At 46.1% G+C, this 15093-nt stretch overlaps 1 protein-coding gene across 2 annotated transcripts in view; it reads left to right on the forward strand.

Annotated features, from left to right (window-relative positions):
* The window catches only part of PPIP5K1 (diphosphoinositol pentakisphosphate kinase 1), a 145716-nt gene that overhangs the window by 84310 nt on the left and 46313 nt on the right, over positions 1-15093 (forward strand). For both annotated transcript variants that reach the window (XM_084640955.1, XM_084640954.1), the window contains one exon: positions 11305-11427. In XM_084640955.1, the coding sequence (XP_084497081.1) occupies positions 11305-11427 (123 nt within the window). The remainder of the gene's footprint in view (positions 1-11304; positions 11428-15093) is intronic.

Raw genomic sequence — 15093 nt, forward strand, 5'->3', positions numbered from 1 at the left:
CTCTGGTGCTTTCCCTAAATCTCACTCAGTGTTGGAACAGGCTGCGGGAGGCTCCATTGAGGTGCAAAAAAGGCCCTTAACTACTCTGAATCTATGGATCTTTAACTAGATTGTCACTACAAAGCCACTCTTCTCACTAGTTATCTGCAGCGCAAAGTCTCAGCAGTACTGAGTAAGCTGAAGGAACAAATGGCACCAAGTGATCAGTTTTGTGAGTGGGGCATGTGTGGCCCCAGTGGTCACTGCGCCCAAGAGGTCTCTGCATCTGCACTGAGGGATCTGTGCTGGTGGGTTAATTGGGGAGCCACGGTTGCCGGGGATGCGCCTTTCTTCTTAGGTGGATTTGGATTCATAAAAACTCATAAACTTTAAGGTCAGAAGGAACCATCGTGATCATCTAGTCTGGCCTGCTGCACATTGCAGGCCACAGAATCTCACCCACCCACTCTTGTAATAGACCCATAACCTCTGGCTGAGTTACTGGACTCCTCAAATTATAATTTAAAGACTTCAAGTCACCAAAAAATCCACCATTTACACTAGTTTAAACCTGCAAATGACCCATGCTCCATGCTGCAGAGGAAGGTGAAAACTCCCCAGGGCCTCTGCCAATCTGACCTGGGGGAAAATTCCTTCTGACCCCAAATATGGCAATCTGTTAGCATGTGGGAAAGACCCAACAGCCAGACACCTGGGAAAGAATTCTCTGTAGTAATTCAGTCCTCCCCATCTGGTGTCCCATCACCAGCTGTTGAGGGTATTTGTTACTCATACTGATTGGCTACATGCCATTGTGTGCATTCCCATCATACCGTCTAAAAACTCAACATGCCCAGTCTGGAAGCCAGTTAGTGGTTTTTTGTTTTTGTTTTTTGTTTGTTTTTTTTTTGTCCCCATTGCTCCCCTTGGAAGGCTGTTCCAGAACTTCACTCCTCTGATGGTTAGAAACCTTCTTCTAATTTCAAACCTAAACTAATTTGACAGCCAGTTTATATCCATTTGTTCTTGTGTCAGCTTTAGCGCTTAACTTAAATAACTCCTCTCCCTCCCTGGTATTCTGATGTATTTAGAGACAATGCATCTGTTACCTGTTCATGGGTCTCTTCCTTCCTAATGACAGGTTTCAGAGTAGCAACTCTATTAGTCTGTATCCACAAAAAGAAAAGGAGGACGTGTGGCACGTTAGAGACTAACCAATTTATTTGAGCATAAGTTTTCGTGAGCTACAGCATCCGATGAAGTGAGCTGTAGTTCACAAAAGCTCATGCTCAGATAAATTGGTTAGTCTCTAAGGTGCCACAAGTCCTCCTTTTCTTTTTCCTTCCTAATGCGTTTGTCTGCTTTTATTGAAACCTAGATTCATCCCCTTCACAATCTGAGATGTGTGTTCTCAATGTGTGGGGAGGAGTAGGAAGGACAGCTGGTCTTAGACTGGCTCTCCCTCTGGCTTGGGTTTCAGCACCTATTCTTGTGGGTGGGTCTGTTAGTCACTACTACCTGTTGCTGCTGCTGGGCTTTGAGCAAGTCCTGCTCCAGTGTCAGGCTTTGCCTGCTTCCCCACTAAGTGGCCTTGCCAGTGACCGGCTGCTGGTGTTTCTTAATCTATTGCCATGGAGGCAGAAGGATGAGTGCTAGTACTCTGGCATAAAACCAGAATGGTTACAAACACAAAAGGGAGAAGGCAGAAGAGGACCCTTGATATAGTGCTGTTACCATTCCCCCCCAGCCATCTTCATCATAAGTTTTGAGTCAGGTTTACTCTGCTAGAGCCCTTAAAATGTTCCACTGGAAAGGGGGAGGGCCACAGTCACAGCCTGAGAGATTGAGGGGCTGGTTGTGTAGAGCCTTTAGGAGAAATGATCCATGTAAACGCATTGCAGTTCCACAAGCTCGTTCTCCAGTTGCATTGAGCTAGCCAGATCCAAGGATAGTCCTGTATCTCCTCTCTCTCTCTCTCTCTCTCACTTCCTTTCCATTACCTTCTTTTCAGCCGAGTGGTTAGACATAGAGCTCTTGCTACACACTTTGTTTGCCTCTTTGTGTTCTGTTTCTGCTGTTTGGTGTGATGATTGCATTGTAGCACAATCTCTAAGCTCATCCTCTGGGAGCTGTGATCTCCCCTGGCTGCCCTGGGAGGTGTTCTCATCCCTGTGTGCCTCTGTCCTCTCAGCCACTTGCTGGCTGACCAAGCCTGATGTCTCTTCTGCAGCTTTGCAGCAACAGATGGTTCCCAAATAAATTGTTCTGGTTGTATGAACTGAATTAACTCCTTTTGGAAACTGATGGAAAAATAGTGTCATCTTATGCTAAGTTTCACAATTTCAGGATAAAATTACAAGGCTCATCCATAGTCGTGTTTCAGGAAATGAATGAGTTCTAGAGTTAGGAATCAATTGCCCTATATGGGATAATATTGCCCAGTGAGATCTGGAAACAATGTACATCTTTCTATGAAGCATCTGGTCCTGGCTACAGCTGGAGGCAGGATACTGGACTAAATGGACTATTGGTGTGATCTAGTGTAGCAGGGAGAGAGGGATACCAAGTGGATGGGCCACTCTTCTGATTCAGAATAGCAGTAGGTGATGGTTCCAGGTCTGAATTGGCCTTTGATGTGATCGCATATGGAAATTTCTTTTCCTTGGGAAGGATGTTTTCTGCAGGCTGTCTCTTTCTCATGAAGACTCTGACAGGAAATGCGCTGTGTTGAGCTAGCTGCTTCACACTCAGCAAACACTACTCTTTTGAAAAACTAAGAAAGGAATTTGTCTCTGGATGGAATGGAGAGGTGAGCCCATGAACAGACTAAAAATCCCAGAGTGCTTTGCAGTTTACTGAGGCTCAGCCAGGAGAGGGAGGAGAAAATCAAACGACACATGAGAAAACAAAATAATGTTCCATAGATGCACCAGGGGAATCTCTGAGCTACACGGGGAATTTAGAACTGGTGTCAAATGGCAAATTGGGAGGTCTGGAGACTGAGCCCCTGTTTCTCTCTGGAACAGATAATGACAGTGCCAACTTTCATCACTCTGCCTGCTCCCAGTAAGGTTCAGATCGCCAACTGAAGGGATCATCTCTTGGGTTGAGGAGTTTACGTTCAGTCTTAGGTACAAAGCAGGGCTCTGGGTGGGAAAGATTTTGCATCCCTCTATCAATTCTCTGAGCAAGGGTACCCTGATGAAGAATTCTTATGCTAGGGCCCTGAGGAGCTCAGTGAAGACAGAAGCAAATAGATGTTAGCATAGAAAAATAGGCCATCACTGTACATCCTTATCTGGATCAGTATGTCCAGTGCTGGGTGCCTTGGCTGTAGAAGAACTCAGTTTGGAAGGCCCAGAGACAGAACAGTGAGGGTAGTTAGTGTGGGTACTTGATGAGAGACTCAAAGACTAAAGTCACTGCATTTACTCTGGGGGAATAAAAAAGGAGTTGGGAATATGAATTAAAGGGAATCTGTCTGAAGTGAAGTTATGCGTATGATCGCAAAAATTGATCAGTCCTGAGTTTTGATGCTGCCCCATAATTTGAGAACAAGGGTTAGTCAATTAAAGGCCAATAAATTTAAACTCAATCAAAAGAGATGTTTCTCAGGGTGAGTACTCGGCATGCCATGAGATGTCCATGGAACAGCTCCCATGACGGGTTTTAAAAGGGCTGAATCATATATGATCCTGAGTAACGGTGGCGGTGCAGAGAATAGAATGTTATCAAGTTAAAAAAGGAGGAAAACTTCAGACCAGTGTAAAGTCAACAACTTGTAGGTACATGGATCTGTACTGTTGAGGGAGTGTAAAAAAAAAAAAAGGGGGAGTGGGTGGTTGGGAGAGCATGCACCTCCCCTACTCCTGGGGGGACTCCCATCTTGGGAGCAGGGGCTTACACTCCGCTGCATCCACAGTTAATAATTTTGGACCACAATATGGATAAACAAAATTGCTTTCCTCAACTGACATGAACCATGTTCCAAATGCCCAACGATCAAACCACCACTTAAGCCACATTCATTACCATGTGGAGCGCAGAGCATTCCAGGAAGCACTGTGGATCTGAGAAGCAAAGACCAGTGTTTGGGTGTCCAGATGGCTACTTCTTTTTGCCTAGTTTTCAGCGTGCTGAGCTCATATCACTCTGACAGAAGTCAATGGGAGCCAAGGGTGTACAGCGCTTCTGAAAATCTTAAGGGGTTCTCAACTTGGGTACCCAAAATCAGAGACTCCTTTTGAGAAGTTTGACCTGAGTGACTGCACACAATGAGTGTGTGGCAGGGTTGGGAATAGAACAATGACTTCCTAGTTATCTGCCTTTTCTACAGACCATCCTTCCTCTGGGTTTATAGGTTATAGTTTACATATAATGTAAAAGGTCATAAACCTACTATGCCTGTGTAAGTTGAATCTAGATGTGCATTGCCAACTGCCTGGAAAAAAGAGCCAACAATTAATTGTAGATGGTAAAAATTTAGGACACTTAATTTATGGAGAAACAGACTTTTATGGAGGCATCCAGAACAGGCAGAATGACACAATGTGTGGCAGTCATTTTCAGACTCTCAACAAAACTCTTGACTTAATACATTGTAATTTTTTTTTTTAAGAACAGATTTCAAGCTGAGCATATAACCGTGTATGCAGAAAGCAAAGCCATGGTTTAATTCAGGTTGGGTTAGTTTTATTTGGGTGGTTTTTGTTTTGTACATCTGGAAAGTCTTAACCAAGAAAGAAAACCCTAAGTAGGTCTGCAGAGAGACAGCTGGGGCATAAATGGATGGTTTGCAAGCTCCAGGACTCGTGTCCTGTGCCCCATATATCTTCTCACAGTTTGTGAGGAACATTGTGGGTCACTTGGCCTTTCTCTGAAACATCAAGGCAGAATCCTGTACTGGAGGGACCTGTGTACTGATCAGGGGCAGCAGCTTGTATATCTGAAAACCTGAAAAATGGCTCTCTGGATACAGATTTCTTTCCCCAGTGCTGATGGGTAGAGGTCTGGCACCAGCAGCCCAGTGCATGGTATGGTGACGCATCACCAGCTGGGCATCCAGTCTTTTCTCTGCACTCAGTAGAGCGATGAGCAAGCTTTCTGTTTCCTGATCAGCAGATTCCTCAGTTCATTTGAAAAATCCTGATTGGGCTGTGGACACTCTCCCCTCCCTAGATTTATTCCCTGCTTCCTCCTCCTCCTCTATGCTGCAGTGATGGCTGCTTCCTACAGAACTAGCGAAATCTCTGCACAGGAGAACTGGAGGGAAGGCAGAGGGGCAGTGCTTGCAGTTGGTGTTTACATATCAAGGGGATTAGGTATCCTAAATAACTAAAATGGATGGGTAGATATCCTAGCACTCAGACTGGTCAACATCGGTCTCCTGGGTCAGGAGGCAGAAAGCCAAGTGACAGTAAACCCTGCATGGTTGGGTATCTTGCAGTAAGGCAACTTTCCTCATCTCCAAATATCAAGATCCCCATGCGTGCCCAGTGCTGATCTCCTTTGGAGGGGATTGCTGCCTCCTCTGGCATCAGGCCCTTCTGGAGATTCATCCCCTGGAGACGGGCAGATTCTTCTTCGAGTAGTGTCCCTATGGGTGCTCCACTTTAGGTGTCTGTGTGCCCTTACACCTCTAATCGGAGATTTGTGGTAGCAGCGTCCTGTTGAGCCCACGCATGTGCTCTCCTTCCCTCCTGGTCTGCCTAGAGGCTATTTAGCACTGCACAGGCGAACCCCCCTCACTTCCTTCTCTACTGCCTTTGGTGTCTGACCCAACAAGCAGCTGTCCCTTCCTTAGCTGTGTCATTAGCATAAGTAGTGTTTGTTTTCTTACCTTTGTTCTCCCTAAAAGCACTCAAGCTAGTGTTTTGTTTTATTTTATTCCTTTGGTTTAAAAAGAAAAGAGAAAAAGGAAAAGAACTTCACTTTCCTTCCCTGTCTGGGGGCATTCCCCCCCTCCCCAGGCATCTAGTAGACTCATAATTTTCTTTTTCAGTTGTTTTTAAAAAGAAAAAAAAGACTATGTTCTTCTGTATATTCCTCCCTGCTAGAGGATGACAACCCCCTGCCCAGGGGCTTGCCTAGATTTCTCTGCTCCAAGCGATGCTTCTCCTGCCAGGAGTCAGTTCCTGTAATGGCCAGACACTCACTGTGCCTGGGAGACCCTCACAGAAGTGCTTTACCTGTCACATCTAAAACTGCAGCCTCACAGGAGCTGGGAGCTGAAGTAAAAATTCCTCCCTATAGAGAAAACACTTCAGTCTATCCCTGGAGCCTTCACTTCAAAAGGGGTCCAGTGGTGAAGAGGAGAAGAGAGAGAGAGAGAGAAAGAAGAAGCCACCAGCAGACTCCCCCTGGAAAGGCTCCTCCGCGACTGGCCAGCCAGAGGGGTGTTCCCCAGTCCAAGTAGCTGGCCACATGAGCTCAGGTGTCGCTCCCCTTTCAGCAGGGAAGCTCTGGAACCTGAAACCTGATGGAAGCTGAAACCTGAGAAGGGGCTTCCTGCTGTGAGCTCTGCCCTGCTCTGAGCTCTGCTCTCCGCACTGGAGGGGCTTCTATAAGCTCTGTGCTGCTCTGAGCTCTACTCTGGGCAACTACGGCACCCAGAGGGCGCCCTTACCATACCATCTCTAAAAGAGCGACACAGAGACACTCTGCTTTTGGCACCGAGACACCAGAGGCTTCCACAGTCATGCTCTGAGGCAATGGTACCATTCCCTAAGGAGAGGGGACAGTTACCATACCATCTCTAAAAGAGTGGAATAGAGAAACCCTTTGGTACCAGATGCAACAAAACTCCCATCTAGGAAGTGTTCTGCACCTTCCCAACCGTTGATACCGACTACAGACACTCCTCTAGGGTTCCGGATGAGCCCATGGTAACACAGGTGCTCTGATACTCTGGAGATCTGTGGCCTCAGTACCCAGGGAGAGACAATTACCATATTCGCAAAAAGAAAAGGAGGACTAGTGGCACCTAAGAGACTAACCAATTTATTTGAGCATAAGCTTTCGTGAGCTACAGCTCACTTCATCGGATGCATTCAGTGGAAAATACAGTGAGGAGATTTATATACACACAGAACATGAAAAAATGGGTGTTATCATACACACTGTGTTATCATACACATACCATATTGTTTCTAAAAAAGTGGCACCAACAAACTTTTTGTACTGGGCAAAATTCTCATTTAGGGAGTGCTCTGCCAAACTATCAGTACTGACAATGTACCATGGACCCTCCTCTGTGGTACCAAATGAACCCATGGTCCTGCATGACTCTGGTACCCTGGAGACCTGATGATTGGAGAAGAACCACAATACCCATTACTTGGTACCAGGACCCCAGTATCAAGCACATCCAGGCACCCAGAATCGCTCTTAGCACTGGGCTGTATACTGCCAATACCCCAGTCAGTGGCACCCTTACCCACTGACGAATCTGACACTGGCCAGGAGGAGATCATTCCCTGGCCCCTCAAGGTGGCCCACCACCACACTACAAGGGTCATCCCCAATTCCATCACGCCAACCGCCAGTGCCTACCTTCCTGCTTCTCCCTCCCATGGTCATATTGTAACTTTTCGGGTATATACCCACACATGGTGCGACCGTCTCCGGTGTCTCTCAGGGAGAGTCCACCAGTTGGTTTGCTACAGCCTGGCACCTGAGCCAGGGCAGGAGAGCACCTGAGCCAGGACAGGAGAAAGCTTTTTCAGAACAGGAAAGAAGGGGGAAGAGGGAAGGGAGGGGGGGAAAAAAAAGAACCTGAAGAGGAAGCTACCTCTTCAGCACACTTCTCCTCATCTCTCCCAGATGAGACTGTGCTGCCTACCCCTCATCACTAGGTGAAGATTTAAGAACTTTTTGGATCTTACCAAGAGGGTGGCAGACAAGCTGCAGATTCCCTTACAGGAGGTGGCAGATACACATCACAAGATGGTGGAAATTCTGCACACTACCTTCTCATCTAGAACTGTCCTCCCAATTAATGAGCTGATTCTAGCTCCTACCAAAATCATCTGGCAGAGCCAGCCTCCATCGCACCAACCAGCAACAGAGTGTAAACAAAAACAACCCTACATCTGTACCCAAAAAGGCAGACTTTGTTTTCAACATCCACAACCCAATCGTCCTAGTGGATGTGGTTAATGCATGAAGCAAGCAACATAATGCCAAGTCAACTCCATATGCTCAGGCTTCCCAAGATGGTGTATTCATCCACAACATTACTGTTTAGAGTCATAAATTACCAAACTGTCATGGCCAAAACAATTTTGTTAATCTTGGGAAACCCCAGGATGTTTCTGAAACATTACTGGAAACACAGAAAGAACAGATTCAGACCATTCTTAGAGAAGGTCAGTTAATAGCCAGACTGGTCCTAGAGACACCACTGGATGTAGCTGTTACAGCTGCCTGCCCAGTCTCCATGACAGTGGTACTGAGGTGGGTTGTGGGGTTTTTTTGTGTTTTTTGGGTTGTTTTTTTTTTTGTTGTTCGCTATACCTCTCTAGATTGCCCAAAGAGCTACAGACTTCCAATTTGAAGGGCCAAATTCTTTGCGGAGAAGACAGATTTTTTTTTTCTCTCCACATCCTGAAGGATTCTTGGACTGCACTACACTCCTTAGGAATCTACACTGTGGAACAGAAGAGAAGATATACCTCTCAACCACACCACAGATCAGTCTTCTCAATACTCACCATCTCTGTGCTGTTATGAGCCACAGTGTAAGAGGCCCAGGGCTCAAAAGTGACAACAGTCTGCACCCCAGTCCATGACCTCTCAAGCTTCCTCTTATAAGCACTTTGATGAGCTGGTCAGGGGCCTGAACAATGATACCTTACAGCATCAGCTGCCATCTATACACCTGTCATGCCACTCAGAAGTCACCTTACTTTACTTCACAGCAGTTAGGACCAGCTCTAGAGCAAAGAGAGTGATTGATTTCTAGCCCTGAACCTACAGGGTGCTTACTTTCATATCTTAATACAATCATTGTACAGGAGATTTCCTACTGCTTACCTTTTGGGGCAGGATCATTATAGGTACAGACTGCTCACACAGGGTAGTCTCCAAGGGTCACTTCATTGTAGTGGCATACTAACTCTGGTACAGGGACTGGACTTTATCAGCACCAACCTGATGCAGTACAAGAGAGTGCTCCTCTCACTACTCACATTCACCACCCTGGGACACATCTCCCTAATATGCTGGGGAGCTCACCTACAAAGCAACATAAAAGATCTTATGATGGACGTAATGTGACCTGTATGTTTTGTATAAACTGCCAAGGAGCTGCCAGATCTCCCTCCCTCTGCAAGACAGCATTCAAACTTCGGAATTGATGCACCCGTCACAATGTGCTCATCTCAGCTGTCTGTCTACAAGGGATACAGAACGGGATAACCAACAGTCTCAGTTGGAATCTTCTCATGACAATGCGTGTATACTGAATTCAGAGGTGCTTCAAGATATAGCCACCCTTTGGGGAAACATTCACTGGCAGTTGCCATCATCTTCCCAGCGGACAGGGCCCACTTGTATGTCTTTTCCCAGTTTCCTACCCTATCCAAGATTCTGTTGAAAATTCAACAAAACAAAGCGAGAGTTGTTGTGATTGATTGTGACAAGTCCAGCTCCCTTACCTGACGCAGTCTGGCTCCCTTACCTGACGCAGATGGCAATATGCCCTCCTCTTCCTCGGACATCAGCCCATTTCTCACCCCCCCGCTCAAAACAATGGGCTGACCCTTCACCCCAACCCATGGGTCCTCTGTCTCCAGGCTTGGATCTTTCTTTGTTCCAAGGCTTTGAAGCAGAATGCTCTGACAAGCTGAAATACATGTTGCAACACAACCACAAGTTGACCACTCCACATACCCATCTACAGAATGGAAACGACTCTACGTTTGTACCATTCCAAACGGACAGACCCAACCTCCTCTTTCCTCCCTCTGATTCTGCACTACATTTTACACTCTCACTTCGCTCCCTTAAGGTACATCTCATGGCGAAAATGGCTTCCCACTTGGAGTTTGCTCAACCACTAATACATAGACCTTTTAAGGGCATTGGGACTCTCTTCCCCCATGTGACACCACCCGCTCCAGCCTGGGACTTTAATCTAGTTCTCAGGGCTTCGGACTAGACCTCCCTCCGAGTCCAGGGCAACTTGTTCTCTCTCACACCTGTCCATGACGACAGCATTTCTAATTGCCATCACCTCAGCTAGGCACATAGGAGAAATAGTGGCCCTGATGGCACACCCATCATTCACGGCCTTTGGCTTTAAAAAAATAAAATAATAATAATAACTCCTCCTCTAAGGCCACATATCCCAAGTTTTCCCCTACTTTTTCTGCACTTTCCATATGAATCAACAGATCCATCTCCCTGTTTTTTCCCCAAAACCACATTGTGACAACTGGGAGACAATTGTGCATATGCTAGATATTAGAAGGACATTAGCATTCTATTTGGACAGGACTAAGGACTTCAGGAAATCCCCTAAACTCTTCCGTTCATCCACAGAAAGATCCAAAAGCTCTGATATCTCCTCAAAGACCATCCAAATGAGTCTCTAGTTGCATTAATCACTTAGCAAGGGTGCAACTTCCTTCCATCCATATGCACTCCATGAGATCATTTCCTACCTCAGTCATATTCCATATCCCGTCTACCCAATCTATAGAGCAATGATTGGGTTCTCTGTCCATACTTTCGCAGAACATTAGGCGATCACTGAAGATTTGGCTGCTGACACCATCTTCAACTCCACAGTACTCTCTGTAGTAAAAGACTCCACTCCGAAGTCCCAGCCTCCAGTGGTGGGTACTGCTCCGGAGTCCCCTAAAGTGGAGCACCCATAGGGACGCTACTCGAAGAAGAAGAATAGGAAGTTACTCACCTTGTGCAGTAACGATGGTTCTTCGAGATGTGTGTCCCTATGGGTGCTCCATATCCACCCTCCTCCTCTCTACTTCAGATTTCTCTACAGGGCTCTGTGGTAGAGAAGGAAGTGAGGGGGGTTCGTTGGTGCAGTGCTAAATAGCCTTGAGGCAGACCATGCAGAGGGAGGGGGAGAGCACATGAGCAGGCTCAACGGGACACTGCTACCAAAAATCTCCGATTAGAGGTGCAGGGGCACACAGACCCCTAAAGTGGAGCACCCATAGGGACGCACATCTCAAAGAACCATTGTTACTGCACAAGGTGAGTAACTGCCTCTTACTTCTCCACCGCTAACTCTGCTGATGTCGTCTGTAGATGCATGCTGTGGAGACATAATACTAATGCCCTCCCACGCCTTTCCAGGGTCGCAGTGTACAGGACTATTTAGCACTACTGTGCTCGGAGGCTCCTCCAGTGCCCCAAACCTTCAGGACTACGCACGCAGCCACGGCAAAAAGTTCACCACCAGCCTGACATACAAAGATGGTATGAATGTTCTTTGTGTAGCAGATAATTTACTTGTGGAACTTGCTCTCTAAAGATGTTACTGAGGCAAAGATGTAGTAAGATTTTCCAGAGAATTAGACATGAATGAATTGAATATTCTCTGCATCTGCACTAATCACAGTCACACTGAATTGTTATGTATTGCTCCAAGCAAGCTGACAGTACCCACTCTTTGGAGGTGGATTACTGAGCTCAATGGGCCATTGGTATGTCCCTGTGTGCTTAGAGGTTCAGCTCGCTTGTCTCAAATGGTCCCATTTGTGCTTTACTTCTAAGCCCATAAGAAGACTAAGTTATCTACATGTGAAGCTGGGGCTGCCATGTTAGCCGAATAACATGCATGGTGGGGTCAGGCTGGGGATATTTGGGAGGGGGAAGTATATGGAGTTATGGGCATCTGTGGGAGAACCTCTGGAATGCACCCACATCCAGACACTTCTGTACACCTGAGGTGCTGATGCGGGTGTTGAGTAGGATGCTGGGAGGAGATTGCAAACTCTCATCACTATGGTTCACTTACTGCAGAAGCTGCCTGAAAAATCTGCAGTTGAATCCCTAATGAAGATGACCTGATAAAATCAAACATTCAGCTCATTGGTTTAAGTGCTGGCCCATACTCTGTCAGTGAAGAGGAACTGTCTGGTTGACACATTAAATAAGAATAGTCATTTGTATTTTATACAGCACTTAGTGTGGTGGCACAATGGGGGCTGGAACAATTTTTATAGTGGGGGTGCTGAGAGCCATTGAACCAAACCGTAAACCCTGTATATAATGGAAACCACTTCAAGCCAGGGGGTGCAGCAGCTCCCCCAGCACCCTAGTTCCAGCACCCTAGTTCCAGCACCTATGGATTTCACTGTGTCAAGGACGCAATGAGGCAGTTCTGCCTCTAGGGACTTCGTGTAGAAGCTGGGATATTCTGGGAGATGTGAGAGTGCTGTAAAGTTGGAGGATTGTTTATTTTTCCATGTTAGCTCAGTTCTTGTGGCCATGGCCCGTTGAGTGGGACAGAATGGAATAAAAAGAGGAAGTTGGTCTGGCAAAGTACTCTGGGGAAGGCATTTGCAAACCAGAAATCCACTGGAACTTCATGGAGAACTTTGTATTGATCAGTCTGCTGAGAGGTTTTCTATGCTGCTCTTTCATCTTTGCTACAAGAGACTTCTGCATAATACTAGGTCTTTGTTGCCTATGTATGACCTGATCTGCTGCCTGGTCAAAGTCATAATCATTTGCACAGCCACTGATTGTGGTGTAGAACATAATAGGGAAGCTTGTCTCCATGAGCTGCATAAAAGATGGATGCAGCATAAGGGTGATAGATATTAGGAAAGCAAACTGGGGGAAACTGCAAAACCTTCTCCTTGTTTGCTGTGGTGTTCTAGCTATGTTGTTCCTAAGGTATTGGCGAGAAAGGGTGGGTATGATGATCAGTGCCCCCCATAACACACCTGTCGGAATCCCTGGGTCTTACACGTGCCCATCATGATGTGGCGTATCGCATCCAGTGTACTAACTGGCCCATAGCAACTCTGTGGGTGTAACCAGCCAATCACTATGCTCAGACTCACAAAGGAAAAGGTAAAAGACAAACCCAGTATCACTCCTAGGTGAACACTTCTCACAAAGTGATCACTCTGTATCTGACCTCTGTCCTCGTCCTCAAAGAAAACCTGCACAACAACTTCAAAAGAAGAGCTTGGGAACTTAAATTCATAACTCGCTGCTGCTAGACACTAAAAAAGAAAGACACTAAATTTACAGCTTCTTACAAGAATCTGTAGCCTGCTAATCCCCCTTGTTTGTCCTATGACTGCACAGGTATTAACAGGCAACTTAATCTTGAATGATTTCTTAGATTATGTGTTGAGCTACTTAAGCCAAATAATTTCTTCCACCTTGTATTTAGCAGTGACACTCTGGATACGTTTCCAAGATCCGAAGAAGAGTTTTGTAACTCAAAAGCTTGTCTCTCTCACCGATAAAATATATTACCTCACCCACCTTGTCTTGGTCAACCTTTTCCTATCAGTTCTGAGCTGCCCTCGGTGACTATGGGTGGGTGTGGGGGGGGAAGAGAATCTGTGCTGGTTATGCAATAGGTCCCAGAGCCAATCTGCCAGTATAGGGCAGGCTAGCTCAAGGCATCCAGTGTGGAGATACAGGTGAGGAGGCTGGAAAGAATAGCCTGTGTCCTAGTATTTTTTTTCTTCTGTAGCTTCTAGGCACCTTCAAAGTTCAGAGGCAGTATTATTCCCATAGGGAGAATTGACTTGGTGCAGGGTATGCAGCAAGCTGGTAGCAGTCAAGAATAGAACCCAGGTCTCCTCAGTCTTGGCCCTGTGCTCATTCACTGCCTGTTGAATGCTGCAGCATGTATGCTGGGCAGCTGGGGCCTGCCTACAAACTCAGTTTGTACCATTGGTTGCTTATAGTCAAGGCCCTGGGCAGTTTCCAGCAGGCTGGGTCTAAATCCTGTGGCAAAGTCCCTGCATTCTTTGGCATTCTTGTGGAGTGGATAGATAATAAAACAGATATAAAATAAAATGTTAGAAGGTAGATTTTTATTTAATTCAGTATGAAGGCGACTAACCTGATCAAGTCACTCGCCCCAGAGTTATTTATTTTGGTGTTAAATTCTGTTTCTTTCTCATTGTCTCCATGCTTTTCTGCTCTGCCAGGGCCAGCAAGCTGCATTGTGGAAGTTGTGAGGAGGAAGCTGGAAGTTTTAACAGCTACATAGAAAGCTATTGAGGCTTTTGGGTCCTGGGGGGAGGCACTTTGGAAAGTGAGACAAGCCCTTTGATTGGGTGTTTCTGCAATGAAGTGGTTTAAATACCAGCATTGCTAATTATCATCTTTAGATTTCAGAGTTACCAATCAATGGAGATGAGTGAGGCAGTTCAGACAACAGTTTAGAAACATAACAATAAAAATAAAACTAAGGGCTTGTCTACATGGGGGGGGGGCTTTATAGTGGATCAAATCAAGTTAATATGATTTGAAAACACTTGAATACATGCAACGCCATACCATCACTGTTCACTAATTACACATTTATCGCAAACCCTGAGGTCTTCTTGCAAAGTGGATGGTTTGCTTCGAATCAGATTAGTTCATCTTTTGTTTGTGTGGATGCAGTTGTTGCACACTTCTTTTTACATGATTCCAGTTTCTTTGCAGGTTGACCGTTACTGGCCTATCACTTTACTTGTGTGCCCTCCCTGCTCTGGTGTCAAGTTTCCAGGACTATTCCACCTCACTTTAGAAGCTGACACATAGCCAGATTTTGCCCATTTGCTCCTGGACTCCAGTGTATCATTTTTTGCAGTGTGACCACCATAGCACTTCTGAAGCCCCACAATATGCCCTCATGTAGCCGCTTGGAGCCATGCTGAGACCCTGGATCTCAATGCCATCTGGGGAGAAGCGGCAGTTCAGGACGCTCTTGTCTCTAGGATAAAGACCTTTTCGTGTACATTGCAAAGTAGATGTCTGCAAGGGGTCACAACCAGGATGCCAAGCAGTGCCAGATAGAGCAAGCAGCTCAGGAGAAAGTACATTATAGCATGGGACAAAAGGAGGCAATATGGCAGGGGATGTGACCTGTCCATTTTTTGATGAACTAGATAGGATTCTACA

This window comes from Lepidochelys olivacea, assembly GCF_965140295.1.
Source record: "Lepidochelys olivacea isolate rLepOli2 genome assembly, chromosome: 10".
Classification (NCBI taxonomy): Eukaryota; Metazoa; Chordata; order Testudines; family Cheloniidae; genus Lepidochelys; species Lepidochelys olivacea.